This window comes from Mesitornis unicolor, unplaced genomic scaffold (genome assembly GCF_000695765.1).
Source record: "Mesitornis unicolor isolate BGI_N332 unplaced genomic scaffold, ASM69576v1 scaffold54654, whole genome shotgun sequence".
NCBI lineage: Eukaryota > Metazoa > Chordata > Aves > Mesitornithiformes > Mesitornithidae > Mesitornis > Mesitornis unicolor.
Genome location: NW_010179120.1, coordinates 1 through 12704, shown reverse-complemented (window position 1 = coordinate 12704; position 12704 = coordinate 1). Strand labels below are relative to the sequence as shown.

Sequence of the window (12704 nt, the reverse complement as noted above, 5' to 3'; positions counted from 1 at the left end):
CTGCCCTGGACCTATAGCCCACTCTGAGCACATCACACCCGTGAACTGGCTGCATCATCTGCCAAGCCCAAGCCCATGCTTCCTTTGAGCTACTTTGGGACAGGTTGCATCACCCAAGACTAGAAAAGCCCCAGCCTTTCCTAGCCCAGGACTGGGCTTTCACCAGTTCAGGCTGGTAGAGGCAGCACTGGGAGATCAGGGCCCTGGCTGTGGACTCTGATCTGCTGTAAACGCTGGAGCTGTAATCAGGGCTGGTGCAGACTCCTCAACAGTCGGTGTAACCCATGGGAAACCAATCCAAGCACTGAGCTTAATCACAGGGGTCAAAGGCAGTGTTTTCTTTCCCAGAGAATGGCTGGTTTAGCAGCAAGATCAACACCCGGGGGGCAGTTAAGTGGTGAGCACTCCTGGGATCAACTCACTGGAGGTGAAAGGGGGTTCACTGTTTTGGGAAGGTGAACTGCACCCCCAGCCTGGGGTATCCTGGTGTGCCAGAGCCAGGGCATCATTATGGTGTATACTGCCATGGTGTATATATGGTGCCATGGGCACAGCTGGAAAAAGGCAGTGAGGAGGGGGAGAGCCAGCCCTTCCTGAGCACAGTGCCAGCAGGTGAGCAGAGCCTGGGGTGCCAAAGTACTTGAGCCCTTCCCCAGCCTCATCCCCAGGGTGATGGTGAGCTTTAAGGGCACCCACAACTCCAGCTGCAGTGGCACTAGGGGAGGGGCAGCAGGCATCTCACAGGCAAACCCTGGCTGGAAAGGAAACCCTTGGAAAGGGCAAAAGTGGTTGAAGGTTTTTATAGCTCACTCCCACACAGGGAAATGAGGTTCATGCTGAGAGTGTGGAAGCAAGTCCCTCCAGTCCATGCGGGCTTTGGAAGTGATCAGCAAAGTAGCTCGCAAGCTGCCTTGGGGGCACAGCCCTGGTCACCCACGAGGTGTCCCCGTACCGCAGGGTCAGGCCACAGTGTGCCACGCAGGCACCTCTGTCTCACTTGGCCTCCTGGCCAGCTGTGACTCCCCTGAGCTGGGTTTGGAGAGCAGGTGTGTCCCTTCCCCTGGGGCAGCAGTGCCCTCCTCGGGGACATGGCTGTCTTCATCTTCTTCCTCTTCCTTCTCCTCCTCTTCCTCGCTCCCCGGGCAGAGGAAGCAGCAGGGGAAGGCTTTGCACAAGCATGGCAGCAGCCTCCTCAGCCAGGCAGGGAGCCCATACACCTGGCTGGCTTCGCCCGTCTCTCCATGAGGGTGGTGATAGCCTGCCCCAGGTTTCTGCAGCACCAAGTCAGAGAGCAGCCCTCGCTCCTCCAGGGTTCCTGCAACCAGGGCAGTGAAATGGGAGGACCTTCCTGCAGCTGCACCCTCCCAGCCCATGCCAGCCCCAGGACCCCCAGCAGGGCTGCCTGGAGGCAGAGATGGTGGTTTGGGGACAGTCCAATGGCCAGATCCAGCCCTCAGAGCAGGGGCTCATGCAGACGTGCTGCACCATCCCCTCACCTGAGACTGTGTTCTCCAGGAAAAAGGACAAGAAGCCAGTCAAGAAAACAGGCACCATGAGCAGGGAGAGGAAGAGGAGGTCCAGGGGCACCCAGCCTGCAGGGACAGTGCCAGAGTCACCCAGGACATCCCAGCCCAACGGCAAGGAAGGGGCAGGAGCTGCCACAGCAGATCCAAAGGTTGGAAAGGGAGCTGCCTGCTTCTATGAGCTGCTCCAGGCTCCCAGGACATCCAAGATGTGTGGTCACCATGCCGTGAGACCTAAGGCTTTGCCTTGCCCAGGGAACATCCCTGCTACCTGTGGCCAAGTGAGCTGGAGCCGCACCAAGCCACCACGGCACCAGCAGTGCCATGAACATGGCGAAGCCGACGATGAAGGTGTTCCTCCCTGAGTCGATGTCTGCGTACTGAAAGTAGGAGATCCCTGTGCCCACAGCCACGGCGTAGGTGATGCAGAGCACTCCACCTGTGAGGGACAGGAGTCAGGCAGTGCTGCACAGGCTACGAGCACCTCAGTGCAGGGGAAGGGCAGGGCACTCACCGTGAAGAGCCAGGGGGATGCGGGTGAGGAGCCCTACCAGCCTTGGGGACAAGCCCAACACCACGCACACCAGCGCGCTTATTTGCACCGAGACGCGAGAGCCAGCCTGGTGGAAAGGATGGAGAAGTGAGGATGGGGAGAGGCACCCCCCAGTCTGTCCCCCCATAATGCCATACAGACCAGCTGGCTTAGTGACAGCCTGGCTGCGACAGGTGCCCACAACCATTGCCTCCCCATCCCCCGTCAGCCTTTCTGCCCCCACCCCTGGTGTACCTGTGTGAGGCTGGTGGTGCAGGCGTTGGCGATGCTGGCAGCAGAGCCCCCTGGGGTGCCCAGCAGCCCTGCCAGGAGGCTGCCCAGCCCTTCCGTGCACAGCCCTCGGTTGCAGGCATAAGGGGACAGCCGGGGGGCTCGCAGAAGCCTCCCGCACAGCACATAGCAGCCCACTGAGTTCATGCTGCAACCGATGGCCATGGCAATGCCCACTGCCAGTGCGCGGGGGGTGAGCAGTGGCCACCCCCACTCACCTGCAGCGGAGAGAGAGGGGATGGGTGGCAGGGGCCTGTGCTGAGGGCTGATGGCTGCACCCAGCCCTGCTGCTCCTCACCTGCATAGGGGATGCGGAGCCAAGGAGCACGGAAGGTGCTGTTGGCCCAGGACAGCTGTGCCATGGCTGGGTCCAGCGTTTCCCAGGGGATGTGGAGATGGCTGAGGACGGCACAGACAATGCAGACACCAGCGAATGGGAGCAGTACCTGCAAGGCAGCAATGGGAGTCGCAGCAGGGAATTCTTCTCCCCTGGCTGGCATCCTGCTTCCTGTACCCCAAACAAACAGACCCTTGTGTTGTCCTAGGGAACCATACCACATCTTCCCTTACCCCCATATGGAGCACCCCAGGCTCTGCTACTCCAACACGCATAAGCACACATCCCCTGCACTCCCCCAGCAGCACCCACTCCCCAGGAGCTGCATCAGGACTTTCGCCTGCCTCTGCTTCCAGCACCCAGCTCTGCTCCAGGGCCACTGGGTCCCACCTACCCCCACACCAAAGAGCCAGGCTCCGAGAGAAGCCTGGGTGCAGCAGCAGGAGCAGGGGCAGACAAGCCACAGTACCGAGAATGTGCGGAAGGTAGGGACGGATGGCTCCGTGGAGCTCCCCTGAGCCTGGGACCAGGCACAGAAAGGCAGGCGGCAGGACCCCAGGTGCTGGGAGAAGGTGACAGCAAGGAGCATGAGCCTAGGACAAGGAGCACAAGTCACCATACAGCATCACAGCAATGGGGCCCCAAATGCATGCCAAGCACTGCAGGATTGCCCAATTCCTTTCCCCATGGTGAAGGGAAGCCCAGGGGGCTGCACACCAGCATGGCCCCATGGCTCACGTACAGCAGTGCTACCCCCCAGTTAGTGGAGCAGAAGAAAGCGGCCTCCTTGTATGCAGACAGCCCAATGATGGAGAGGCTGGGGGCCAGGACCATGGGCCCACAGCGCCGGGCTGCCCACCCACACACGCCAGACACTCCCAGCACCAACTGAATCAGCCCAGAGACCAGCACGGCTCCAGAGACCTGCAGAACGAGAGGACAGGACCCATGGGGCAGGATACACAGTGAGCAGCCCCACACGCCCACTTGGTCGCTCTCCCACCTGCCCCAGCAGCATCACTCATTTGCCATGCTCCAACTCTGCTCTGCTCACCCTGAGCCCAGAAGAACACATGCAACCATGTGCACCGTGACCCCCTTTGCCTTTGCACATCCCCTTTGGTCTCCCCTGTTCATGGCAATCCCCAGGAGGGCTGGTAAAGGGGCTGGGGGTTGCAGGTAGTGACTGGGGTCCCGCAGCCCAGCACAGAAGCACCCACCTCTCGCAGTGAGGCAGCCCGGCTCCCCACAACAGCACAGTGCGGCGCAGGGCACGCACTGCTCACAGCCGTGCCTGGAAGGGAATTTCAGAAGGATGTGATGTGTGCGGACACTGTGCTCCTTGAGCTGGGACCAAGAGCACGCAGCATGGAGGCTGTTGGCTGGAGAAGGGCCAGTGTGCCAGCATCCCCATTCCCGTAAGCCCTGGCTCTGGGGAGGTGATCAGATACGTTGCAGGCGTGCTCAGGGGCGTGTAAGGTGCTGCACACCATCACTAGAAGGGCCAGCAGGCAGGACCCCTTGCTACCTCTCATCCCTACCCCAGGTACCTCATCATCTCTGTTCCTCTGGCCAGGGCCCCACACAATGCAGACTCCAGGGCTGTGCTCACCGTTCCTGTCTGTGCTGGCACTGAGGGACGGGTGGGAGCTCAGCACCATGGCAGGGACCAGGTACTCGAAGGATGGGATCTGAATCAATGGCAGCCTGGAGAAAAGGACAGCAAGGGCATATTAGGGAGGAAAGTGGGGACAGGGCTGCTCCCAAAGCCCTGGCTGCTGGAGGAGTGAGGAATGGGAGGAGGTGGGAACCCCAATGTTGCAGGAGGACACCTCATATCTTAAATGTGCCCTAGTACATCCCAAATGGCAGCATGTGGGATGTGCACACAGATCAGGGACTTTGCCAAAGCACACACCCAGCCCCTGCACGGACAGTATGGGCACTGAATGGTCTGGAAGAGCTGTGGATGATGCTGGAGCAAGGCAGCAAGGAGTTAGGGAAAAGCACAGCAGTTTTGCCAGAGGGAAGTGTGAGAGAGGAGGATGTAGTGATGACAGAGAGGGGACAGCCGTGCAGAGATGCAGGGCAAGGGATTGTCATTGTGCCCCTTCCCAGCTCCAGCAAAGACTGTCCTCCCCAGCCTAGGAGGGGACAGAGACGTGCCCTGCCACGGTGCCACTCTCCTCCAGGCAACGGCTGCATCCCTTGCATCCCCCTCGCTCACCGGCTCCCCAGGGTGGTCTGCAGCACCGTGGAGATGCCGCAGGCAAAGAGGCTGCGTGCCAGCAGCTCGCTGGTGGCCTGGGCGTGGGGTGGCTCCTCAGGCAGAGAGGGCAGCAGGAGGAGGTGGAAGACGCAGAGCAAGGAGGCCTGCACAGCCAGGTGCTGTGGGGGAGAGAGGGGATGGTCACGACTACCTGCAACACCCAAAGCTGCAGCCCCCTCATGTCCGACCTCCCTAAGTGGATGCATGTCCACTGCCCGCTCCCCTCCCAGCACACTCTGGCCAGAGCCCCAGGCACCTTCTGCCTGGCAGGATGTGGCCCCCACCCTGCCACCCCTGAGGATCCCAACCCTCTCCCCATCACCACACCTTTCTGGCTGCTCACTGTGGTCCCTCCCTACCTGAAGGGCTAAGCAACAGCTTAGCATCCAGGAGCACATCTTCTCCAGGGAGCAGGATGTAAGTGTGCGGTTCTCAGCATCAGGCGCTCTGCAGTGGCCCCCATTCATGCTGCTGCCTCCCTGTACTGCTCCTAGGGAACAGTGCAGAGGGGGTGGGCAGGCTCCCACCCCCCCAAGGGCTCCTCACAGCCCGTGCACAGCTGAACTTCCACCTTCTGCAGGAGCTGCCCCAGGGTTAGCCATTAACTTGAGTTGGTGAGTAACCTGCTCCGGCAGCCAGGAATGCAGGTGTCACCTTGGGTTGTCACCACAAGGACCAGGTGACAGCCACCCATGACCAGGACACTGGACACCACTACAGTGCCAACTGCTCACAGCCCAGGTCCCATCCCTGCCTCTTGTGGTACACGGGGCAGGGACTGGCTGGGCCATAGCACAGCTACCTCCTCCTTCTCCTGTTTAGAGCATCCCCACCAAGAGAATCCTCCAGCCCCAGCATGCCCAGCCCATGCTTGATCCTCCCCAGCACAGCATTGCCCTGCTCTCCTGGCCCAGCCCTCCCTCACCATCACACCCTGAGGACCCTGTTAAAAGCTGGGCAGCCCCCACCCAGGTCCTGCACTCCCCTCTGTGGGCACTGAGCCCACTGTGCCCACACAAGGGGCTCTGATGGGGGTCTACCACATTTCCCATGCTCCTAGGAGGGTACTGAATCCTACTGCTAAACAAGGATGCCAAGGACAAGAGCTGCTCGCTTGACTGGGAAGGCTCCCAAAGGGAGCACAGGCAGAGAATGTTCATGTTTTTGTCACAGGGCAGAGGTGACTGTGCCAGCAACCACAACAGTGACCCTGCCAAACCTTAGTCGCTTGGGCTCGCTCATTAACTGGACTTCAGAGAGCAAAGAGCGGTGGCGACCATGCATTCCCCACATTCCCAAGGATGGGGAACCTCCTCCCTCCTGCTGCCCCTGCCATCCTCAGGCACCAGACCCCATGTCTCTCCTGTCCCTTGTCACCAGAAAGCCTGGTCCCTCTTGAGCCCTGCAGCACAGGTCTCACTGCTCCTGGGCTCACTTGCCAGTGCCTAGGATCTGCCTTGCACCCTGGCTCAGAGTGCAAGCAGAGCTGTATCAATGGGGCTCTGTAGTGGGCATGCTGCCAGCATGGAGCGGCTCAGCAGGACAAGGCAAGGGCACAGCAAGAACTACTTTTATTGGAAGAGATTTGCATCTACAAAAGAGTGAAAAACAGGTGTAAAATCCACAGTAAAAAAGAAGGGGCACGATGAGCTGGGTGGGTCAGCAAAAGTACCATCTTCCTGCTCTGAGGAGCAGTCAGGCACCGTTTGCTTGCAGCCACGGGTCACAGAGCACCCCAGTTTCAAAGCACCCCCCACACACACAGGATAAGGAAGATCAGTCTTAATCACACCTCACCACCTCCAAGGTCAGCAGGGCACAACCTTTCCCTGAGGCACAGCCACATCGGGGTCTTCTCTTGGTGTGACCCTTTAGCCTCTAAGGGGAACTGCTATGGCCAGCCAGCTCAGGCTGCTCACTCTCCCCTCTTTCTACCTCCTCTCCCTTTTCTCAGGCATCTCACCTCCCCTCAGAGAACCCCAACCTCCTGCTGGGGTCACTGCCCCAGCCCTTCCACCCTGTACACACAGCCCCAGCATCCTACATCCCACACACCACCTCTGTCCAGCACCAGGGGCCACACACTCGCTGTAGGAGAGGTACAGCACCCCCCTTGCCCTAGCACCTTGGCCCAAGGGCATCCCATTTCTATCCTGCAGCTAGTAGGTTCCCACCCCAGCAACCCAACAGCAAGCTAACTCTGCCCCAACCTGTCCCAGCAGCCCCCAAAGTGAACAACAGCCCTGCCCTGGGCAGGGGGACATAAATGCTGGTTTGGAAGTAACGCAGGGGCCTCCAGCCCCGCACAGCCCCAGGGATCAGGGGTCCCAGAAGTGCAAGGAAGTGAATTGTGCCACACTAGGAGGGAAGGGGAAAGGGGCTGCTGCCTCGTGCTCCTAGCTGGGAAAAATGAAGCTCTTGATTCTACTGAGATCCATGGCAGTGTGCAAGGAGCACTGCCTCAGCCCCAGGGGGTCCGGCCAGTTCTTGCGGTTAGGGGCTGCATCCCACGTGGGACCGGCAGCGGCTGAGCAGGCATGGCAGTGGAGCGCCAGAGGAGCCGGGAGCATGGCGAGTCCGACGGGGCCAGGCTGGCTGGGGGCGGTACGGTTAGATCTCTCACAGGCGGTGGGTACTTTCTGAAAGGGGCTTTGCAGGGGGCTCCTGTGCTGGGCTAGATCAGGCGCCTTCGGGTAGGACAGTGCAGTCATCACACTGCCCCACAGGTAGAGCGCAGTCGCTGTGACACCCCCACGACGTGGCTCCTCAGTCGTCTCGTTCTCCCCCAGGCAAGAGGTGCTGCTGGCCTGAGAGACATTGGGCAGCTTGGGCTTGGCCTGGTCAGGGGCTGGCGCTGGCTGGACGTCCAGCAGGCAGCTGCTCTCCTCAGGGAACAGCGCAGGCCAGGGGGCCGCAGGGCTGACGCTCCTCATGCACACAGAGCGGTGCATCACGGTGACAGAGGCGAAGACAGCAGCAAAGCCGGTCAGGTACACCACGCCCAGGAGACAGGCCAGCTGCAGAGAAGCCGATGGGTTAGTCCAGGCCGCCAGCAGTAACTCACAGCCAACCACAACCAAACGGCACCACCAGCACCAAGGCTGGATGCCGGGGAGCAGGCAGCCATGCTGCTGACAGCGGGTGGTACACGGTCGGTTCAAAGCAGGGCCTAAATGCTACACACCAAAATGCCCCAGCTAAAACCCAACAGTTCCTGTTTAATCCTCAGCCAGCACCCAGTTCCCTCCATGCCACCACCGTGACCCCGCACCACGACTTGTGGGGCTGTGGTCCAGCACAGAGCACAGGCTAACCCAGCACCAGGCTGCAGTGCCTTAGGCAGCATAGCTGCAAATCAGCATCTTCTGGCTCCTGACAGCTTCCCTTTTCAACAGGGAATGTACCAAGCTGCTGCTCCCAGTGGAAAACGGGGTCCTGCTCACAACCCATGGCCTGCTGGGCCCCACATTTTTACAGGTAGCTGCTGCCCCATGCCCTTACCTTTACCACTTGCTGGTAGAACTGACCCAGCACATGCTGCCACATGGACTGCTCCATGAGGACACACAGATCCGTGTAGGTGAACCAGCCACGCCACATGCCCTGCTTTTCTGCCACACTGCAGGGAGAAAAAGGGGATGGTGGATGTGACACAGACCTTCTCCATCAAAGCTTCAGCCCAGGCAGGCTTGGAGAAGACCCTGCTGAAGGTCTATGGAAGGGAGCTGCAGAGCCTAGCGAAGGCTCACAGCTACCCCAACATCTTATCTCACTGCAGCAGTGCTCGCTCTGAGCAGGGGCTGCAGGGTGGATGAAAAGCTCACTCCCTACACCTACCGTCCTTCCAGCCAGCTCAGCACTTCAAACAGCTCCCGAGGGTCTGTGTAGAGACTCCAGTCCTGTGGGGACAGCAGGGAAAGCACAGTTAGGGCAGGCCACCCAGCTCCCAGACACATCCTTCTCTACCCCTTCATGGGAGTTCATGAGGGAGAAACAGAAATCGAGACTCCCCTTAATGCTTCCTTTGCCCCACTCTGTGAAATAGCTGGCCAAAGTGACAGCCCCACTTACAATGGCGCTCAGGAAGTTCATCTCCAGTGTGTTCATGGTCTGGACATCCACCTTCCCTGCTGCTCCCCACTCGTCATTGAACACCTCCTCCTCCTCACCCTCATCATACAGGTACTTACTTGCAACCATCTAAAAGCAGCACAAAGGACAGGATGTCAGACGCCCCGCATCACTACAGATCTTCCTCCAACCCAGTGACCTCCTCTAGCCCCCGCTGCTCACCATGGAGATCAGGAAGAGGTCTGAAGATGAGATCTGCTGGAGGTATTCGGGGTTCCGGTGCCGGAGTCTCTCAATGTAAACCAGTGCCAGCATCATGGAGCAGGGCGAGATGCAAGCTTCCCTGTGGAACAAGGCAAGAGCCAGCCCAAAGGTTATTTGCATGTTACAAACAACTCAGCCACCATGGCACAACTTGGCTCTTCCCTCTCCACGTAGGTAGCAGGGAGGTACAGTAAACAGACAGCTAGATACATCCCAGCCTTGCCAGCTCTGCACCAGCTGTGCTCAGCTGCAGTGAGAGAAAGCACAGGGGATGGAGGATGGAGAGCAGAAATCCCTGGCTCCTGTTCGCAGGTCAGTTGCCTGCAGCCAGGCACGCTGCAAGGGCTTGGCTTAGGGTTCAGACCTGGCTCCTCACTGAGCTGCAGATCCAGCTAGTACAGATTCCCAGTAACAAGAGCACCCCTGTGCCCCAGAAAGCAGGGCCAATCTGAAGTGGGCTTGGCTGTGTCAGGAAGCCACTGTGCCTGCTGGCCTTGCCATCTGTCCCCAGCTCCTCTTTGACACTAATCAAGCCTAAGCACAAAGCCAGCGCTGGCTTAGGGGACAGCAGCGAGTCATAGGTGAGACCAGAGTTCCCAGTTCTGACATGGGACATGAGGGGAAAGGTTTTGCTTCTTACCGAGATACATGAGACACGTATTTCTTCTGGAGTCTGCGAATAGGGCTGGGAGCCACTTTCTGCAGCAACTCCACAGCAATATCTAGGACAGAAAAGCAATGATAGGGCTTAGCCCCATATGGCACAGTCCACCCTCCCCCTTCCCCCCACAAACCCATTGAATCTTATGTTTGCTCAACCTCTCAAACTATGAATGTAGGACAGGCCTTATCAGAAGTCAGGGCCGAGGGAAGAACAAACAAATAGGCAGGAGAGCCAGAGCAAAGCAGGAAGAGGATGTGAGTATCCAAGGCCCAGCGGCAGTGCCAGATCCAGATTAGCACGTCTGCGTCACGGGGAGTCACCAGTCGTCAGGTGCACAAAGCAGCTAACACCCTCCCCTCACCCCGCAGCGCCTTGGGCTGCTTGAGCCCTTTTAGAGGCTTTCTAGGACCTGATGTCAACACCAGGTCTTCCCTGTCCTTTGCTCCCCTCCAATCAGAATCCTCTTCCTCCTCCAGAGCTCGTCAGCACTGACCCAGCTTCCCCTCCACCACAGCCCCAGTGCTCCCCAGATTATGCTGGGCAATGCATTCACGTGAGCAGGAGCCTGAAGGCTCTAACAGGGCAGGGGAGCAGCAATACAGTACAACTGCAGCTCCCCATCTCAGCCTGTTTCCCTCCCAACCCACAGATGTGCCTCAGCATTCAAGTGCTGAAAAGGCCAGAGACTGATGGATGCTGGCAGATGGCTTCAGCAGCTCCCATCTTGCTTCCCCAACATGACAGGACCAGCTGGAAGCATCCCGAAGAGCACAACAGTCTGGTGCTTGGTAAGAAGTGTTTGACAGGCAACTCCAGCTCCATTTCACTGCTGAGCCCTTGGCTAACAGAGCTGAAAGCAGAGCTCATCCCAGCAGCCTTGCATTTCCAGCTCGCCCAGGAAGCATCACCACACAAACTCTTCTCTCTACATCCCTTCCTTTCCATGTCTCTCCAGCAACTAAGAGAACAGCTGCAGTCCCACAGGAATTATTTGCCCGACAGCAGCCACCAAGCTCAGGAACACACTGCTCTGTGGGGCCTCCCCCAGTCATTCAGCACTGCTGGGAACCACAGCCAGGCAGACACAGCTCCAGACACCCGCTGGCAGCTCCCAGGCTCTCACACTGCTGCTGCTCCCTGTCCTGCTCGACCACCCTTATGCTACCACCCCAGCCACCAGCAATGCCCCAAGGGATCAAAAGTACATGAGCCACCCTCTAGGCTCTGTCCTGACATCAAACCTAATTCTTTTGCCCACAAATCTAATCCATGACAGCATTCCCTGCCCTAGGAGGCATGGAGGGCAGCTGGTCGCTGTTCCCATCTCGCTGGCACAGCACGCTGAGGTCAGATACGGCTTTTCCTTTCCAGAAGGAACAAAGGCAGTTTTCAACCTCTCTCCTCAGCCAGTCCCAGGCTGCCTCCTGCAACTGCCCCCTGAAATCAAAGACTTTTTCCAGCTCCTCCTGCTACCCCGGACTCTCCCAACAACTGCCTCTATCTCGTTTGAAAAGCAGTGCCACAAGCTCACCATGCAGCAACGGCACAGCTGTACCAACACAGACGCCACAGCCCTAGGTCCTGTTTTCTGACAGCAGCTGATAACAGCTGGTGAAGGAAGGCTGCATGAGCAGATAAGCCTGCAGAGATGTCCTCTGTGCACCACTCCTCCCAGCAGCTGCTGGAGCTGAGACATTTCCTAGGTGCAAGGCAGTCTTTAAAGTTAATAGCCCTCAGTCTTCTTCCATGAATACACCCTTTGAACTTTCAACACCGACAGAGTCCTGTGAACAGCCCCACGTCACACCTGGCTGCGACAACTGCCCCAGCAAAAAGCTACATGCCTCCCTCACGCAGCCTGTGACTCTGCCCTGCCCCACCACCACATACCCAGCAGCCTCCTCCTCACTGAGGTATGTCACAAGCAGCCTCTTGGTGACTTTAGACTGGTTTCCCCAAAACTACTGCAAGAGTTCTGAATGCCAGCATGCTTCCCCACTTGCTCAATGCCCCCTGCAAGCTGTGTGAGCACACAGCTAACAGAACTGCTAACGTGACCCTGCTGTGAAGGCCCTCCAGCAAGTCACTGCTTGGCCTTGACCACTCCCCTCCACTGTCACCTGTGCCAGCTCCTCAGCTTCACCACAGCTGCATTCTTCTGTTCCCTCAAAACATTGCTGAATTAACAGGAAAAAAGGAATGCAATTCAGACAAGAACACAGCAGAACTTGTTCCCCTGGCTGCCCACAACTGAAGTTAAATAAGCTTCCCCAGTACCTTGTCAAGCATAAAAAGTTGTCCAAGACCCCTCTCATCAAGGACAGGGACACAACCTTCACTACCAAGGAATTTGCAAACAACCGAAAGGAATATGCACACCAGCAAGGTACCAAAAATGCGGCAGTGGGTCAGACAAGGCAATAAAACAGAGCGGGAGTCATGAGGCTCTGGCACCCTGCTCACTGTGCTGCACACAGTGAGAAAGGCTGGGCAGGGGTGGGGTTTGGCACTGGGGAAGGAGCGGGTGACTTGTTGGGCTCAGCCCCTGGGCTACTTCCAACCCCCTTGACTCAGCATTCCCATGTGGGGACATGCAGCAAACCCACCTGCCACAGGACTGGAGAGATTATCCAGGCTGCAGTCTTTGTCCCAGCCATAATAGAGCCGTTTCCGCACCCTCTCGCTCAGTTGCTGGTGCCGGGGCAGGAACTGCAGGGAGACAAGGGGCAGTCAACGTGGCTTCACCAAGGGGA

At 58.4% G+C, this 12704-nt stretch overlaps 2 protein-coding genes across 2 annotated transcripts; both read right to left on the bottom strand.

Moving 5' to 3' along the window:
- Window positions 1–959: 959 nt before the first annotated feature.
- Window positions 960–5419, bottom strand: SLC23A3 (solute carrier family 23, member 3). The gene is made up of 12 exons (XM_010182646.1): window positions 5312–5419; window positions 4911–5071; window positions 4296–4390; window positions 3904–3977; window positions 3426–3607; window positions 3153–3276; window positions 2645–2792; window positions 2311–2564; window positions 2038–2143; window positions 1795–1962; window positions 1497–1592; window positions 960–1315 (listed from the first exon to the last, which is right to left on the bottom strand). Exons 1-12 carry the CDS (start codon window positions 5417–5419, stop codon window positions 960–962), a joined length of 1872 nt encoding a protein of 623 aa, XP_010180948.1.
- Window positions 5420–7114: 1695 nt separating this feature from the next.
- On the bottom strand, window positions 7115–12660 carry CNPPD1 (cyclin Pas1/PHO80 domain containing 1; the record flags this gene model as incomplete). Its single annotated transcript, XM_010182647.1, has 7 exons — window positions 7115–7969; window positions 8454–8571; window positions 8790–8851; window positions 9024–9152; window positions 9246–9366; window positions 9928–10009; window positions 12558–12660. Coding segments are annotated over 7 exons (1236 nt in total), but the record flags the coding sequence as incomplete, so codon positions are not given.
- Between the last annotated feature and the right edge of the window lie 44 nt (window positions 12661–12704).

Coding starts and splice junctions, on each gene's coding strand:
- SLC23A3 (XM_010182646.1), bottom strand. CDS start 5,419: ATGAATGGGGGCCACTGCAGAGCGCCTGATGCTGAGAACCGCACACTT. Junction 3,608..3,903: donor GGGCTGCCTCACTGCGAGAG/GTGGGTGCTTCT, acceptor CTCGTTCTGCAG/GTCTCTGGAGCCGTGCTGGT. Junction 2,144..2,310: donor GCACCACCAGCCTCACACAG/GTACACCAGGGG, acceptor CCTTTCCACCAG/GCTGGCTCTCGCGTCTCGGT.